This window comes from Pseudochaenichthys georgianus, chromosome 19, assembly GCF_902827115.2.
Source record: "Pseudochaenichthys georgianus chromosome 19, fPseGeo1.2, whole genome shotgun sequence".
Taxonomy (NCBI): Eukaryota; Metazoa; Chordata; class Actinopteri; order Perciformes; family Channichthyidae; genus Pseudochaenichthys; species Pseudochaenichthys georgianus.
The window spans coordinates 12,816,909-12,835,768 of record NC_047521.1 but is presented as its reverse complement, the minus strand read 5'-3'; the positions used below and the strand labels follow the sequence as shown (position 1 = coordinate 12,835,768).

The window sequence follows — 18,860 nt, the reverse complement described above, 5'->3', positions numbered from 1 at the left end:
CATAGCTTCCTGATAACCTCTTAAGGGAGGATGATATCACCTCTCTGGACCGTTAACTCCAACATGGGGCGGAAAAACACTGTCCAACAGACAAGGGTTACTCCGAGTTTGGTCTAAGTTTAAAACAACAATTATTCTGATAATCAATTCTAACAGAACCCAAGCTTTTTGATATTAAAATGTTGTAATAAAAAGGATTTCTTGATTGGTGTGCATTGTCCTTTGCATAACAAAGATAACTGGTAGGGTTATGGCACTTTGTTAGCACTATGTTTGCCCACAAGCTATATTTGTGGGATCCAATATTTTGTTATCTTTTTTATAACTCTAAGCTTATTAAAAAAATAAGCCAAAAAAGCCCTTTTCGAGGATACACATTGACATGCAGGATCACCCCAGGCTGTCAGTCTGCAGCACTCTCACTTAATACTGGACCACTTTAAACTAATACATCCTTATTATCGGCCTGTCACAAGACACAACAACATGGAAATATAGGGTCTAGATTAAAAAAATACTAAGCGATACAACATACAGCCCAACTGTAACTTCTTGTAATGGCTATTACGAAACAGTATCTGGTCTCCATGGGTGGTAATTTGTCCTTTTCACTGTCCATAGTGTTCACGACAACACTGGTTGTTGGGCTGATCAGAACACTTTGTCCTCCCACTGAAAGGTGTTCTTACATTACACTCATCCAAAAGATTAGTTCACTGCCCCTGCTTCTTTTGAAATCAAGTTGATGCATTAAATTCCACTTCATGCTTTGATATTGCATCTTGTGTTTGTACAGCATGGCTAAAAAGCCATATAGTTAGTTAGTTATAGTTACTATAAGGCACTGAAAAAAGCTCAACTTGAGCCGTTCAATGTCTCATTCAAACCTCTGATTACCTCTCCTTCATATCTCTGATAACTCAGACCTGTGTACTGCTTACTCAAGGACAAAAAAAGCCTATTGAGCATAACAGGTGCTCCATGAAAGACAGTGTCCCCTGAGGCTGTCAGTGATGAAAGAATAAGGCCAGAGAGGGAGAAAGAGAGCAGGTGGTAGAAGGCTTAACCTGAGCTAAAACCTGTCCAATGAGCTCATCCACACGCCGGGCTTAGTCAGCGTCAAGTTGTCTGTTTTTTTGCCAGGAGATCTGTGTACTCTTACCCAGTCCGCCAAGCCAGCCACCGGCACACTGCTAATCTGTCTGAGCACTTCAATCCGGCCATATGGCCATCGCTCGTCTGCCTGTCTCGCAAACAAAGTAATCAGTACACAGTGTTGTGTATTTGTGGAGGGATTGAAGTTACTTGTAGGTACGGTTAATGTTTCCGTGTGTGGTGGCTCGGGCAGGAGTGCTAGTAATAGGTAAATACAAATGCACTTTAAAGGTGCTTGGAAAGATTGTCTTCAGTGATTGTAATTTGATCTAAAACATTATAATTCCAGACTTGATCTAACAATAAAGTATTATCCTATCAAATTACTGTAAAAGCTATGCTATCCAGATATCAAATCAATACACTGCAAGGTAAATGGAACACGCAACAAACACCTCTTCTCCAGCTGAGGCTTGGTTGAGCTGGGGACAATAACAATGCCTTGTTATGGTCGCTGTGTCGGCACCATATCTACCTGCTTACCGCTATACACTAATCCCCTGTGTCCAAGCCCATTTTAATTATGTCGTCGCAGACATAAGTGCTGATGTTGTCCTTAAGATATGATGTAATTGAATTACTTCTGAGAAGACGGACACACAAGTCTCACCCCCGTGGATTATTTGTTTCTAGAAGTGTTCTCTAGGACTATCCTCCATCAGTATGAACAGCTCCAACAACTTACACACTTACATGATCATTTTCTCTCAAGCCCTGTTACACCAAAGCACATCTGAGCAGCCATGTCAGCTGTTGCCATGCTGTTACTTTACTGGATTCAACTGCCCACCATTAGTATGCCCACTACTGCCTCAATCAGCCTACAGTGAGCAGGGAGACACCTCAGCCGGTTCCCAGTCACGATGCTCATTATCCTTCGCACTCCCTTCATCACTGTCGCACACTCACGAGTCACACCGGTGTTGTTGCTAAATGGTCTCCAAGAGGGACGGTGGAAAAGCGAGAGCTGCTGGTAAACAGGGGCCTTACGGAGCTTGCATGTCCTGCTCATATGGTCACATGCTAACAGCATCATTACATTATTTTGTCATGTTGTCGTGCTCCAAGGACCTCTGATGGGAAAACACCTCGGTTGTGTTAGTAGTTAGTTTCTTGTTATCATTACTAGAATAGATAAGTCCATTGTTACTAGTGTAATGTACAGCATATAAGACGGGGTGCTAGTTGTCCGTTTGTAAACATAGGCTTAGTCGGTTGATTTAAGCTCCAAAAACGTTATTTAACAACAACAACCAAAGATATACTGTTTGACAATATTGAAACAGTATAACTTAAATAAACAAAATCAAAGTTACCAAATGAGGTTGTCTATCACTCATCTATGGAGTAAACACGTACTAGCTGTTGCCTTCACTGCAACAATCTCCCGAATGAATCTTCCAGGGCCAACACCGTCCCTTGTGAACGCATAGCCCCTCCCCACAGGCTTACCGTCAACAGGTTACACAATTAATTCAAAAACACATTGTCAACATCATTTTAACCCCTCAAACATGAGAACAAATATCCGACCCAAACATACACAGGTTAGCTATCTCATAACACAATCATCCCCATAATTAATAAACGCAAAAAGAAATAATAAATTGCATGGTTCATGACATCATATTTAAACTACGGAAGTGATGCGCCTCGTTTTTTCCACATTCCCGGCGAAACTCCGCTCGCTGCCCGTCACGCAAGTATCGTGTACTATAGTTTAATGTATGTTTAAATAATTGTAGACTCACAAGCGTGCACTCATGGTCGCGCTACAGAACGGGAGGGAGGGGGGAAGGGACGTTTAGTGATGGTTTAACCTTATTTAATTAAGAACGGAAGAGAGCAGGAAATGTTTGGTGTGTGTGTGTGTGCGTGTGTGTGTGTGTGGTGGAGTCAGTCACTCCGTCACACTCCTCTGCTGTGGTGCATGGCTGTGGCCATCATAGCCACATTCTGTTCATTCAGAAATATTCTAGTCATGGCTTACTCTACTAGAAAGCAACATCTGGCTCCGATCAAAGCAGTTAACTTGCCAAACAAATTAGAAAGGCATCTCATCTCGTGTCAGGGGAAAACTAAACAAGGCTGATGGGAATAGAATGAATAACCAGTCACGGTGTTGTTAGCATCATCCGTTTTAAAATGTCAGCATATTGAAATATACAGAATGCTGAAAGAAAGTCTGGTCCATTATTTCCATTAGATATTAATACATTGATTATGTTGCTGGTTTAAAATGTATTGCTCAACATATTACTTAATTTATTTATGGATTCAAATAAATAGTTGCTGATTATTTTTTTGTAATCGCTTAATAGTTTTATAGGGATTTAGTAATCTAATAATCCTTCAATCAGCTTATAACGTGTTACATATCGGTGGAATTACAGCTAGCAGTAGATAGCAGATAGTGGTTGCAAGAACAAGCAGTAAACAACATCAGTGTCTTGAATAACAAAACAAGTGTGCGGGTTGGTGTGTTGAAGACCCAAAGGGCATACATTGCAACAGAAATGGTGAGATAATATGATCAAAGAGATGATTAGTTGCCGTTGTAATGTAAGAAGCATAACACAGCTCTGCGGTGGTTGATGTCCAATTAAACCCGGGGCATTCACGATGGCGAGGCTCTCAGTCGTCCGCTTTGAAAGAGTTTCAGGCTTTCTATCATTAGAAAGGTCACTGTGTGCTCCAGTTGTGAGTCATGCAGCATTCACTTACAAATGACATTTGACATTTGAGCTCTACAAATGAGTTGGTTTTGAAAAGGAGCTTTCGGCTTTACCGAGGTCCCAGCAGACATCTTATCTGTGCCGCCTCATGACAGACAAGAAGAGAGTTCTGAAACAGAGCCCTGACCCACTCCCACGCAAGCACATGCCCTGACCCCATCACTCACTGACATACAGTGTGCACGCAGGGGTGAACAGGTTACTGCCGCACACACAGCAGCAGCAGAAAGGAGGCCCTCTCACCTGTTCGTCCACTCTGTGAGCCACGGTCGTAGCCGCTTCCTCCCGCTCAGCATCGCTCACAGGTCGGATCCTCAAGGCAACCTGCGGCACACAGAGATAACTTAGTCCTCTTTGTATTTAATCAACACAAAGGTATTCAATTTGCTGAAATCAAAGGTTAGACATCCAATTGAACTCTGCCTTGACTAGTAGGAATAACATTGGCGGCAAACAAGAACCCTGGCTTCTACAATAAATGAGTTCTTATTTACAAGGATGAGCGCCTGGTGTCTGTTGATTCGGAGCTGAATATGTACATGTGTTCAGAGCGCTTCTTGGATGGCTTCTGAAGTGAAAGAAAATATGGCGCAGGAGAACATGTTTAGTGTATCTGCCAGTTGCAGCATATCGATGTGTTTCCTATGTTTTCTCAAAGCGGAAATCTATTTATTTTTGACATTGATTGAACTCGAGTTTACAAGTTGTGAAAACCCTGGTGAATAATGTCTTTTGTGGCCTTGAGGAGCTTTGTCAAGTCTTAGGAAATAACCCTTGAAGATAACATTGAGATTATCTATGTCTGCGATTTGAGATGTAGGATTTAAAACATGTAGAGTTATAGCCACTGTATTCCATTAGGGGATGTGACTAAGAGTCTAAATATCCTCGTGAATTTTGAGCAAATTCCTGGAAGTGCAAAACAAAACGCGCACGCCTAATCTTTTAAGATGTCAAGCACATGATGTACAATTTCTCATCCACTAAACCAGATGATAATCACTAGCATTTCCTGTGCTTGAACTAAGCTTTGTTGGTTGATTTTTTTCCTGTGAATTTAACATGTTGTCCTCATTTTCACACGTTGTTTTTCCAGTCCCACAGACACACGTCATGTAAACATTGCAAACAGGAAACTGAATCGGCTGTCCAAGGTGTACCCTGCCTTTAGAGCAGTGCCACCTTCATTGTGATAAATAGGTATAGAAAACCGATGGCTGAATGGATCGACTATCCAATTAAACTTCACATTCCACTTCTAATGGCTTCGCAGCGTGAGCAATGTGAATGTGTCAATCAAAAAAGACTTAGAATGAGGACATTTCCTCACAATCAGCAACACTAAAAGACACCTGTAATTTCAGAGGGTGTTTAAACCTTCAATTATGAACACTGGCAAATAGAAAATGACTAATTGTATGGATCAATACACAATGCCTGGTATTACACTTTCTCCCCCTGCATGGTTTCTTCCTATGCAAACATTCAGAGATGAGTATGAAGGCTTTTAAATGGGTGGAAAAGGAGGAAAATATACATTAACAATCAAAGCAGGAGTCTCGTGTACCCAGAGGCTGACAGACAGACGGTTAAAATGGGGCACGCAAAGGGGTAATAATAAGGCCCTGTCTCTGTCAGCACCCTGAAGAAAGGGTATTACATGCTGGGCAAGAGCGAGGCCAGCAACTGAAACAGCCACTTCAATTATTCAGATATGAGCTGCGGAACACACTGCAGGTAGTGAACGGCTCGGAAATATAAAATATAACACCAACAATGGATGATTCGGGGAATTTAGAGAGAAACATCTTGCAGTTAATACCACAAGAAAACTGAGGAATTCACTTTATTAAGGTATGCTACCCGTCACAGTCTACATGTGTGATGCTTCTAATCTTGAATTGTTCATATCCTTTGCATTTAATACAAGTTGTGATTATTTAGTATGTTTTATGAGATCATAGTTGTGTTGGTGTTGACTGCATGATGTTAAGAGGTGTTTTCCGTAAGTAAAACAAACATTACCTCTTATTGAAATACAACAAACATACAAAACCAACTTTAACTACTCTATAACAACATTGCATACAATGTCAACAAAAACTGAACATTATAATAATAATAGATTTATTTTGTTAGCGCTTTTACAGGTGCTCCAAGACGCTTTACAGATATAGTGAAAATAAAAGAAAAGAAAGGAACAACAAATACATATATAGTTAAAGTTAAAGTCCAATTATAGGCATCATATAAGTAGAATTTAACACAGAAAAGTTCAATTGGATTGCATTAGTTGCTATAGGGCAATCCTGTTGAATAAAGTGGCCAGTTTGCAGCAGATTTCTTGGTGTAACATGGTAATGGTTTAAAATGTATGACAACTAACACAGCTTGTTTGAGTAAAGGGGAAACTGTTATACAGACTAAATGATGGAAATGTTAAGCTACAACTCGGGATATTTAAAACCCCTGCCTACTAGGAAGTTACATTTAATAGGACATAGTTTAAACTCACCGTGAGTTGTTGTTCCTTAGATTCCCCCGTGTCCTTCATGGTCACTTACGGTCAGAGTGAAGAATAACGAGTCAAACGGGACACTGGAGCATTTCCCTCACTGCCTGCATGTCACCTCTGGAAAGAAAAACACCTGCAGCTCTCGGCAGACACACTCACTCAACAACTAATGGACTCGGTGTCGCTGCTAATGCTTTCTGACAACAGCTACTACCGAGTTTAACAAGCTCACGTCGCGTCGTTTTCACTTTACAACCTCTCGTTTAACTATCAGTCCCAGCTAGTGTCTCCTTTTTCTCTGTCTACGTCCTTCAAAGTGCGACTTCGCTCCGACAGCTCGTCCTCTGTGTTTCCTCTCGGCAGGTTAGCAAAACGAAAGACGGAAATAATGTATCTGGCGGCAGAAGAAGAGCTGTAGAGGTGGGTAACACCGGCAGCAGCCCACCAGCTAGTCCCTGTCTGTCCTCCTCTCTGCCCGCTGCCCTGCGCTACACTAAGTGTGTGTGTGTGCGCGCGAGTGCGCGTGCGTGCACCTTGTTGTCCCGGAGATCCGAGGAGCACGGTTGTTCTTTAACAGTGCGACTTCCGATTAGAAAATAAACAACTTGGATTTTCTAATATTCTTTTCTTTTCTTTTACCAACGACTAGTAGTTTAATTTAAGCAGCCGACACATACTCAAATACTTTGCATAATTACAATGTTGATATATTTTAGTTTAGACTTCATTGATATGCTATGCCTACACTAAATCTTCATTGGCATGTTTATACTTTTCTTTTTTACTACTCTTTATTTACTTGACAAATTTAGATTATAGGCCTACGTATAATCCAGAATTTAAATGAACAACAAAATATAAACCAATAGTTATGTTTCTTTCTGAAATGAGATATATTGCATATTGAGTGCTAATACCTTTGATGCTGCTAGGCTACTTGTACTTTAAAGATTTTGAATGCAAGACTTAACTTCTAATTTGTCATCTAACAACTAATTTATGTAAAATACCCTAATGGTTCTTGCACCACTACAAATACATGTTATAGCTGTTTAACATTCCACACCTGTTGTATACATTGCAGTTAAACACTACAGCCTTTGGAGTTAATTCAGCTTTTACTAAGCAGCACTTTTTGCGAGACCATGCTGACATCTACTGGAAGTATACAAAAATGAATTGCTGTGCCCACAGTTTCATTTAGCCATAATTATGTAGTGCACCCAAAGGACACGAACACAAGTAAAGACACAATAGGTTGTACTCAAAACTGATTTATTCAACTCACAGTTAGACCCCGTAGTTGGGGGGTCACACATAAAATTAAGCACCATTGTCAGTGCCTGTACAATGTAACATGCTAGAAGAAATGACACTTACCAAAATAATATTAAACAAAACTGCATGTATTAAATCCCTACGGAAAATCATGGTTAGTCAAATCAAAAATGTGATGTTTGGATGGTTGGAATTAATGAAATAGAATTACCTGAATATTCTTATTTATCATGGTTAGAACTGCACAGTTATGACAGAAACTACAACGTTATTGTATTAGCTGGATTACATACTGTATGTAGAGAACATGAATGAATGGCCCTTTAGAAAGTACAAAAAAATAGTGATCCTATGTGACAATGCCACACGAAGCTAGCAAAAATATATAAAAGTTGGCACGTTGTTTGAACAAAATCAAAACAAAACACATTAGATATGAGAAAACGTTCTGTTATTGTACAACGTATGTACAGAAGCCGTGTTTTCAAGGCAGTCTCGCCTGCAGAAGATATTGAAACATAAAGCTTCATATTGCAGACGTGTCTGTGTGTAAATGTAAATAAATTATATCTCGACATACCTCCTGCTGTGTGCTGCCAGTGCTGGGTTTGTGCTTCACAAATATCAAGCATGATGCATAGACAATAATACATCAGCTGTCATGTTAAAAAATGGTTGTCTTTGGAGACCTGAATCTAAGTTGTGTAGTGTAAATATAGACATTTTTGTATTTCTTTATTGTGAGCAGGTTGCGTTACTGCAATGAGAAGTTAATCCTCAACATCGCTTCTATCCCCATTTCATCAAAGTCATGATTAGTTGTTTTTTTTACCTGGTACATAATGACACATGTTCCCTCAATGCTTTACTAATAGATGATGAAGAACATAACATATTAAGAGCAGGTTAAGTCCAGCAGCAGGGTCAGACATATTTAGCAAGTTCCCCAAAATATGCCTTGGGGAGGGCAAGTGCGATGAATCGTTTATGAGCGCAGAGAAGAGTACCGCGATGGTTACATTGTCCTGAGACTTCAAAGCCTGGAGTCCTGGAACAATGAGATGTTACACACTGTCCCCTGTAATGCCTGGAGAAGCCACACACACTTTCTGTCTGTTGAGCATGTGTGATGCCGTTTCCTTCCTCCGTCAGATAAAGGAGTCTATGCTTGGAAGTCGTTCCCAAAGTGTCTTATCTGTTCCTCGGTCATGGACAGATAGGTGGCCCGCATACTCGGGGAGTACTGTGGAGGGAAAAGTGAACACATGGAGGATGTTACAAGCTGATTCAGTGAGCTCATGGTAGATTTCACACCGTTATAGGCTGAGGTTAATCTCCGGCTAAGACGAAGGGAAATGCCATGGAGGTTTAAAGGAGTCCACAGAAAATCATTCTATTGATTATCAATTGTTCCCCATGTGTAGGGTTGAAAGGTGGTCCTGTTAAGATTAAAGCTTAGTAGTTGTAGTCAACTTGGATTCAATGAAGATTCAAAGAAATCCAGCAATGCAGACTAGCTGTGTTCTCATTACACCAATACATCTGTAAATATACACACTGAATATATAGATTTTAGTGGTACGACTGCTGTAAATCCACGCTGAGTGCATGATGTCATCTTCCACAAAGACGCATGCCATAAAACTTTTAAAGAGCCACCTTCAAGTCTACAAGTACAGGGTATTTCATGCTAAAAAGATGGATTTTCTGCGGAGTATTCCTTTAAATAAAACCAACAAAACATACTCTGGGCATAGATCTTCTTCAAATCTATAACTAAAATGATGTACAGTTTGTAAAAAAGCAATCGTTTTGACATTTACTCTCTGATATCACTCTATATCTGTCAATACCAGGATCAAATCATTACTATAGCACATACACAGGCGCTGTGCCTAACGACCACCTTGTGGCAGTACTAGCTAGAGAAGTGCATGCACAGGGAGGCTAACTGTGAGGAAACCCAGGGACACAACTGAAGTACCACCCTGTGAACGCTAGGGGAAGACAAACCATCACTAATTCAAAGAGAGGTTCTTGAATTAAGACTTGAGGCTACAAGTGAATAAGCCATGCCAAACAGGAAAACTGCACAGGAACCAAAAGTCATTTGAGGTGAAGGAGAGGTAAAAGACGGAGATGCAACAAAGGAAAAATGAGGGAGTAAACCCTGAGAGAGTTGAAAAGACTTACATTGTTTCTATACGGCTGAGAGTATACCTCCAAAAGTTGATAAAAAAAGAGGAAATATAGAAATGAAAAGATACAAACAATCAAACATACACATGACAAACAGAAAATATATAAAAGAAGCCGTTAGCCGCAGAGTTCTGCATGATGCTGCACATTTGAGGTCATGATGGAGAATTGAATTATATATAGTTTGCTGGCATTCATTAGGAAGGACGTCAGAAAGCAGAGGACATCACATTTATTTGGTTAACTCATGTTGGAACTATAGGCTGAAGTTAATAAGAAAGAGGACTCCTTTCATCTATAAACTTAATGTGTTATTGCACAAGTAGTTTTCTAATTGAAACCTTTAAACATGGCAATAAATAACATGCAGTTCATATTCCCTGACCTTATGATCAAATCGTCTCTTTAAAGGGGCCCTATTATGGAACATTTTCAGGTTCATATTTGTATTTTGTGTCTCTACTGTGACATGTTTCCATGCTTTAATGTTTAAAAAAGTACTTTATTTGTCTCACACTGCCTGTGCTGCAGCACCTCTTTTCACCCTCTATGTCCCGCCCCTTAGCCTATCACGTACAATGTGTTGGAGCGCTAGCCAATAGAAGTGCAGATGTTACATAGTGATGTCACTATGTTCCGGAGGTAAAGGAAAGAGTCCCATTGAGGCGTTTCAAGCAGGGGGGGGATTGGGTGGTAGAGAAACCTTCCTCTGGTGGGAGGAACTTTTGGATTTTAGCCTTTGTGGACCATGTACATGCACAGATACCTATATAACACACTACAAGAAAGGGCAAACCCCAACAAGCATAATAGGGCCCCTTTAAATAACACTTTAAAAAGAATTAAAAGGAAAAACTGGTCTAAAGTAGATTACCTGCAGAACACATTTAACTGCTGTATTTCATCACACATTTGTACTACAAGAGGCCCAATGAATATTTAATCGAGAATGTTTCTATTTTTATCCCTGCGATGTACAGTAACAGGAGACAAGCGTCTCAGCAGGGGCGGGGGGCGGGGGGCGGGTGGCAGATGTATTCACCGAAGAAGAAAATCTTTAGTGTCAACATAGAGTTTATCATTTACGGTCCGGGTCACTCCCTCTGGGGAATTTGGCCTGAGAGAGGCTAAATGATGTTCACTTCATGATTAAATATTAACCACATTACTTCTCCTCGCCTGGCTTTGGCACTGTTAGGAAATGGCCTCCGTAAGTTACAAAGGACAGAAGAAGGCACAGAGTACAAGTGTATCACGTGAAACTGCTTTAAGAAATCTTTAAAGAGATTGATTAAATTAAAGAAAGGTTATGAGATATGGCTTAACATTTGATTGAATCGAGTCACCCGGTAAAAATATGAATGAAATAATTAGCAGTAACTTTATAAAAACTATTTCCTGTGATTTAAAGGCTAAATATGTGCTAGCTTAGATGAAAGTGACATCATAGGAAGGACTTGGCCTCTGGGACCCAACGCACCGAGGGGGGTGGAGAGCCTCGTCCTATCAGAGGAACGTTCTCGTACCGTGGATTCCCCCCGAACAGAGCCGCTTGGTTCCTGTTAAAGAATAAAAGAAGCGGCTCAGAGGAATTAGGGGATATTCAGATAACACATTTTGCCGTTTACATTTTGTCGTGCACTCACATGTTCTCGGACATGGGTGCGTTGGAGACGGTGGGGGCGGGGGGGTGGATGCTGGTCTGGCTGCCCATGCTGCTGCTGTAGCTGCAGAAGCTGTGCATGTTGGTGAGGTTGGGGTTCTGAGCCACTATCCTCCGGGCCCGCGGGTTGAAGGGATCCTCCTCATTGATGTCGTCATAATCTCGTTCCCTAAAGGAGAAGAGAGAGGGTACATGTTACACCTCGGTCAGTCAGGTTAAGTAAACACACAGATGCTCGGATTACAAAACACAGAGGGAGAGTGACTTCATTCTCTGGTCATGCTCCATTACTCCATTATATCTTTATAAACGAGGTTTGCTGCTATATTAACATTCTGAATGTTGTATATCAAGTCTCAAAGTCATTGAACGTAATTGTCTGTACACCGAAAGGTAGCTGATCGTTTATCTGGCATTCTGTTAATGGTGCCAAAGTGTAAAAGATTATTACTGTCAGCCCTAAGGCTAGACTCAAGCTGTATTGCTAAAACCAAACCCCCAGGAACAGCACCAGGTAACAAAACATTTTAACTTAATTACAACACCTTTAAAATACCTTTCCCCTTAGACTTACATTGGGTAATAGATATTTGCAAATCAGTGTATAATATTAAAATGATTATGTTCTAAAATGTCTCAAGTTACTTAATTCTGAATCAAGGTCTTTTCACTAGCATAACAATTGCTGTTGATGTGAGCAAGCCTCGACCCCTACAGGCCCCATGGATGCAGACATACAGGTGATTTTACACCCAGCATTCAGACTTCTTGGGTTATTACTTGAAAAGATTGTATGGGGGGACGCTCGCCCATTTCTGACAAATAAGCTGTGCCTTTATAACCTTATCCATTTCTCATATTTCATATTTGTTGTATTGTCATGTCCCTGAGAAACTTTGATGACTTTTAGAATGAAATGGGTCCCAGCTCCAGCCCAGTATGCAGTCCTTTACAACTCACTAAATCCATGGCAATGATATTACTTTGTTTACAACAAACAACAGCGTTATGGGACCTGGAGCTAAAAAATGTAAATGTTGTCGCTGAAAAAGTAATAACAGCAGGGACAAAACCCATTAGCATTAGCTTTTTGAAGTTGGAATATCAATCATTTCTTGACATTATTAAGTTGTTGTGCACCATTGCCTGGGGCCCAACACCTTGCTTTCAGACCTCAGTTTGTATTTTTAACAATTGTACAAATAAAAAAACAATGATATATACACTCACTCACACACTTATATTCAGGCTGGCTCATACAGTATGTGAAGTTGCATAAAGATGGCTGCAGGAGGAAGAAATGAGGGCACTGAGGCAGAGAAGCAGAGAACGAACTGACCTGCAGGCAATTTGTCTCCATGCCCTGGGAATGGCACACAGCATGACGGTGAAGGCACAGGATGCCAGGGAGGAGAAGAGGCAGAGGTAGAGCACACCCTCCACCCCGTCGTAGCACACCCCCACCATCGCATCCAGGTAGTCCTAAAGAGGTCAAACAAATAATAAAACAGACAAAAAGGTAGAGGCACAGGCTTTGAATCTTACGGTAGACAAAATGAAGCGAGGATGGAAAAGCACTTAGAGCGCTGGGGGTGTGTCGTCGAGTCTGCTTTATTGGTGTCATGCAGATTCAGGGGGATGTTCAGCATTTTTATTTAAACCGCAGTGCAGTCATGAGCCACAATGTACACGTGTAACAGTGCAGGAAACTCACATATTTTAGAAAAAGCTATTCTCATTACATTTTGAAATTCTCTCTGCTGTGCCTTGCTCCGCTGTGTTCCTAGTTCCACATTCGGTTTGATTTTGCAATCCTGCGTGGCCACTTTACTTCACCGTTGACCTAGTTGTGCTGTTGTGTTGCCAATTAGGATGCAGTGCACACACCTTGTTAAGCCCCCTGCAGTCCAGAAGGGCGGTCAGCTGGTGCAGACTGGCCTCCGAGGAGTTGAGCACATGCTGAATACCCAGCAGGTCTCTCTGTGGAGAGGTCAGAAATACTTGTGAAAAGGTCCTGCTAATGATACTCCTAAAATAATGTTGACTCTGTTATAATGCAGCATATACATCATTGAGTGGGTGATACCTCAGCTGTAGGGAACAGAGGCACAGCAAACTGCAGAAGCCCGTGGATCTGGATCTGCATGGTGGTCAGGGACCTCTGGAAGATGGTCAGAGGCTGCACACAAGGAGAGTGAAGAGCATGGCAATGTGAAGAAGACTCATCTTAATAGACACACCATAACGCTTAGTTTGTAAAGGTTCTTAAAGAACGCGCAGACTTCTTCCACAAAGTGATAACATAAGGAATAAAGAAGGGCTGCACAATTTGGGAAAACATATTTAGTTGTAATTATTTTTTTACTGATATTGCAACTGTGATAAGATATTAGAGGGAATCAGAGGAATACCGTTTGTACGCCGAGACCTAAACACAATACTTTATTTAGAATGATATTTTCACATATTTTAGATATAGTGCATAAGTCCATATTGTGAATTGTACTGCACATTTTAATGAAATGTATTATGTCAACAAATGTCAAATTGTACCTAATATTTCAACTTTGCTTTTAACTAACCTAATACAGTTATGTGACATTTGTTGACATACATTCAATTAAAGTCAACGTTCAGTGTATAACATTTCGATTAATTGTGCAGCCTTAGAGGAAAGCCATTAGCAAATATAATGGATTACATTTGTATGCAATATAATATGTTGTTTTATCCCAAAACAACAATGCATACAGTAAAGTACATACGTGAGCCCAAAAGGAAACCCCTAACCCTTTCACTTGACATAAATGAACAACAGGATGTGAACTAAGAACATAAGCACAAAAACAACACAGACAAAAAACATTAGATAAATAGCAGCTTTTTAGGGCTCTAAACTCATATTAAAAACTAGTTCACAACATTCTGTATTTGTTTTTTTTACTTGTGGTGATGTAGGTTTAGGTTCCCACCAACAGGGGGCAAAATAAGCCCCTACATTCAGTGCGATGTCGAGTGAGCAGATAACCACAAGCTGCCTGAGAGACAGCACCTTTTGTTAAATTAACATTCAAGCGTTACCATAAACCATCATTCTGTCACATCTCCAAAGTACACTTGTATCTTCACAGTCACCCAACCTTACAAGAGTAGCTTGGGAACCTCTAATGGCCTGCGGCGCAATGTTACATTTGAACAGGATGTGGTCAATTACCATCCATAAATGTAATTGCTTTCCTCTGATCGGAATTTTTTTCTGCAGATCTGCATGACTGTCCATTGTGCTCTCTCTCGAGTCTATCTAACCGCCTGATCAGATTCTTTTTTCAAGCTTTGGTGAGTTTTGTACCGTAGAAAGTGGATGGAGGAGGACAGTAAGGAAAGGAGAGAGATGACCTTGATAGGAATATAAAAAGAGCCGTGGAAATGAGCCGCTTTATCTTCTACTCCAGTAGGACTCAGGTGAGGGGGTTGTACTTTCCCTTGTTCATGTGATGTTTTAGTGTTGTTTTGTTTCCTTCCCTTAACTGTCAAGTGGGAACTAAGTATTTTTTGTACATTTTTGTGTTTCTCTTATTTTACATTACATTACATTGCATGTAGCTGATGCTTTTATCCAAAGCGACTTACAATAAGTACATTCGACCAGGAAGACACAACCTTGAAGAAAACAGAATCGTATAAGTACATCAGGTTTCCTAGAGCCAAGTATTTCAAGTGCTACTCAACTGGCTTTAGATACGCCAGTCCTTTATTAGTATATAAGTGCTCTGTTAGCAGTTCTTTGTTAATAGTTCTATCGCTCGAAGTGGAGTCGAAAGAGATGAGTTTTCAGTCTGCGCCAGAAGGTGTGTAAGCTTTCTGCTGTCCTGATGTCAATGGGGAGCTCATTCCACCATTTTGGAGCCAGGATAGCAAACCCACGTGTTTTTGCTGATGGGAACTTGGGTCCCCCTCGCAGCGAGGGTGCAGTGAGTCGTTTGGCTGATGCAGAGCGTAGAGCACGCGCTGGGGTGTACGGTTTAACCATGTCTTGGATGTAGGAAGGGCCAGACCCATTCGCAGCATGGTACGCAAGTACCAGTGTCTTGAAGTGAATTCTAGCAGTTATCGGAAGCCAGTGGAGGGAGCGGAGGAGCGGCGTGGTGTGGGAGAATTTAGGAAGGTTGAAGACCAGACTTATTTCCCTACGATACTGCAATGATTGGCTGTGAATAAGAAAATATGAAGGACACACCATCTATGTCTGAAAGAATATTGCTTTTATTTTATTTTGTTATGGTTATTTCATTTTATTTTTTTTTGCAGTTAAAATAAGAGTTTATTCTCCCTGCTCCTTTCCACCATGCGCTAATAAAATATCTGCCATGTGTGGAATAAACAAATAAAATAAAAATAGAAAAATAAATAGAAAAAGGTAGTTGACGCAGGAGTAAAGCCCGAGAGCGAGGGCACAGAGCAGGGCAGGAAGCACTGCTGTGACTCAGGCTGATAAAACAAGAGAGAACGTTTGTGTATTTCCCAATCAGTGTGAAATCCTGGCAGCTCCAACTTTGCACCTGTTGGGTATCTGCGTGGCGGAGGGAATGAGCGCTGACTTTGTTTACCAGGCGGGGTGACGGCCGCTGCTGCTGCGCTCTTGTTTTCCTCGGGGCATGTCCACAAGAGCCAGATAATAAGATCTGAGCTCCGCTGGACCAGAGCTCACAGAAAATGGACCTGATGTCAGCGGTGGAAGCCAGTGATGTGACCCACAATATCTACTCTGTGCCTGGGAAGAGTCACCGCACAGAGCCTCAGAAGAGATGCAGATGTATAGCCTTTGTTTTGGGGGCTTTGTTAAATGTTGGCATGTTGTTGCTTGTTTGCTTACAGAGAAGAAATTGAAAAATGATGGTGTAACAGCCTGGGAGAGCCAGACCTGTGAGGTGAAGTAAGGATGTAAATCAGACAGGCAGCGCTGGATAGAGAGGGAGAGTTTGACAAAGATGGAACATGAGAGGAGAAACAAAATCCCCATCCAGCTCTGATTTAGTGAAGGTGTTTGACATTCAGGAGAAAAGTTTGAAAACATCTAGCTAACACAATTTAAATGACTGTTTTATTAGTCAGGACCTGCTCCAAATTGAAATACAATCATTTAAATCCTATTTTAATAATGGTTGTGTGTGACCTAGACACAGGGCTGCAGCGAGGATTTTGCAAATAACTATTAAATGATTATTTTGAACTGTTCATTTATATTCTTTTACACAAATGTTATATTATTATTCCAAAGTGAATGTTTTAAAAGATTTTCTGCTGGGTATTGGAAACACATTAGTATTAATAGTATTACGTGGAGTACTGACCAAAATGTATAGCATCACTTTTTAAGTAGTAAAATATAAATATATTGTCTTTATACATTTTAAATCACTTTAATCTTGAAATATTTTTAACTTTGTGACTAATTAGGAAACATATAGTTAAAACTGATCTATTGCCAAGTTTGATTTATTTTGCAAAAGAAAGGATGAAAACCGGTTCATATATCCCATAGAAATCTGGTATAGGCTCAGATATAGATACCAAACCTTTTCTTCCTAAAGAAAACATATTTTAGTACATTAAGTGTTGTAAAATACATACTGTGTTTCAGTTTGTAATGGTAGAATAATATAATACAAGTACATACAAGTCAAAGCAAAGCATCCTGTCTCCTACCTGCTGGAAGGGGTTGGAGAGGGTCTGGTTGCAGTAAAGGTAATAATGAACAATATCTGTGAAAAACACAAACAGACAAATCAAGCAGATTAAATGCACATTCAACTCTAATGTCCTACTTCTACATTGGTGTCATGGCAACAGCTTTATGCTCTCATAATTACAACTCCATTAACACAAAATGACTCATATGATTCACAATGAAGCTCACCAGTGCCGATGACTCCCTTCGTCTGGCTCAGGAGGAACTTGTCAGGGGACACGCAGAAATCACTTGTGCCCTGGAATGAAAACAGGACGCATGTAAGTGCAGAAAACAAATGAAAAGGAATCCTTTTTTAAATAAATTCATAAAGAACCATTCAGGAAGAGAAGGTCGAATACTCTACCTGGCAGTTTATTAACACTTTGAAAAGTCATACATCTTTTTGACATACTTTTGAGTCAAAAGAAAACCGCTCTTTTAATCCACTTTTACATATCTACACATGAATATTTCTCAGTTCTGTTACTCAACCCTTTTCACTCCAAAACACAGTGGTAAAAAGAAACCTGCTTTTGCAAAATAACAAAACCGAGGCGCGGTGGTCTGTGCACTGTCTGAATGTTAAATGTCCCTCGGGCTCGGGTCAAACACACTGCCTGTAGCTTAACTTTCTCTGAGGGGGGAGGACGCTAATGAGCGCCGCACACAGATGAGATACAGATCTCTAGCAAACCCGAGCTGGATTGTTAAGACACAAGGGATACGAAGGAGCTCTGCAATTCAGGAGTAAATTAGTTAGAATTCCTGATTCTCTGAGAATGCAGAGTTCTGACTTCCCACTGTCTGTAATTAAGGATTCTGTGGAGAGGTGCATTCATTATGCATTCATTGACTGTGTACTAGAGCAGTGCTTTTTCAGTAATGTACCCCCTTTGAAACATCTTCTCAGCCAAGTACCCCCTGACCGACCCCCAACATTTTTGATAGAAAAAGCCATATAAATCATTACAATATAGTGATGTTCCATCAGTGTGTGATTTATTAACTCATTCATGCATGAATTAAGGATATTTTCCCCTTTATGCATGAAAAGAAGACCACATTTTTTTTAAACAGATTTTTCCAAGGAGTTTTTCAATTGAAGTGAATCGAAATTACATATTATGAAAAACTATAAAATACAATACACACATTTGAATGTTTATATGAGGACCCCTTTGGTGGTTCTAGAAATATGTTATATACAATTGTGTTTTCTATATAACTTGTTGTACTAAGATTATTTTCGTAATCATGCATGCTATTTCTTTAATTAACTTTTTTTTTTGTATCTACATGCAGTACCCCAACGTACCCCTAGGGGTCCACGTACCCCCATTTGAGAATCACTGTACGAGAGAACTGAACAGCCCCACACACACATAAACACACTTTGAAGATTCCCATGTCGACACACACATTGGGAGTCAGTTAAGGATAAGATAATCTGACAATAGCACTGCAACTAACGGTTATTCTCTATTATTCGGATTGTTTTCGAGACTAATCTAGTTCAAAGAGATTGCTTGTATGTCTTCTTTTGTCAGTCAGTCCAAAAAACACAAAAGATATTCACTTAAACGT

At 40.3% G+C, this 18,860-nt stretch overlaps 2 protein-coding genes across 4 annotated transcripts in view; both read right to left on the bottom strand.

Moving 5' to 3' along the window:
* Positions 1–6,893, bottom strand: part of kif19 (kinesin family member 19) — a 37,015-nt gene extending 30,122 nt beyond the window's left edge. The window contains exons 1-2 of the mRNA XM_034108165.2: positions 6,406–6,893; positions 4,134–4,214 (exon numbers count right to left, since the gene is read on the bottom strand). Coding sequence (XP_033964056.1) covers positions 4,134–4,214; positions 6,406–6,444 — 120 coding nt within the window. The 5' untranslated portion in view covers positions 6,445–6,893. The remainder of the gene's footprint in view (positions 1–4,133; positions 4,215–6,405) is intronic.
* A 766-nt stretch (positions 6,894–7,659) lies between these two features.
* The window catches only part of ttyh2 (tweety family member 2), a 76,078-nt gene continuing 64,877 nt past the window's right edge, over positions 7,660–18,860 (bottom strand). Inside the window, exons 7-15 of one of the 3 annotated variants that reach the window (XM_034107841.2) lie at positions 17,463–17,532; positions 17,252–17,307; positions 13,632–13,724; positions 13,433–13,525; positions 12,885–13,027; positions 11,529–11,714; positions 11,363–11,441; positions 9,877–9,903; positions 7,660–8,926 (exon numbers count right to left, since the gene is read on the bottom strand). In XM_034107841.2, the coding sequence (XP_033963732.1) occupies positions 8,846–8,926; positions 9,877–9,903; positions 11,363–11,441; positions 11,529–11,714; positions 12,885–13,027; positions 13,433–13,525; positions 13,632–13,724; positions 17,252–17,307; positions 17,463–17,532 (828 nt within the window). In that variant the 3' untranslated portion in view covers positions 7,660–8,845. Of the gene's footprint in view, positions 8,927–9,876; positions 9,904–11,362; positions 11,442–11,510; positions 11,715–12,884; positions 13,028–13,432; positions 13,526–13,631; positions 13,725–17,251; positions 17,308–17,462; positions 17,533–18,860 lie in introns of all 3 variants that reach the window. The other 2 variants (XM_034107842.2, XM_034107843.2) reach the window with 2 other exon arrangements.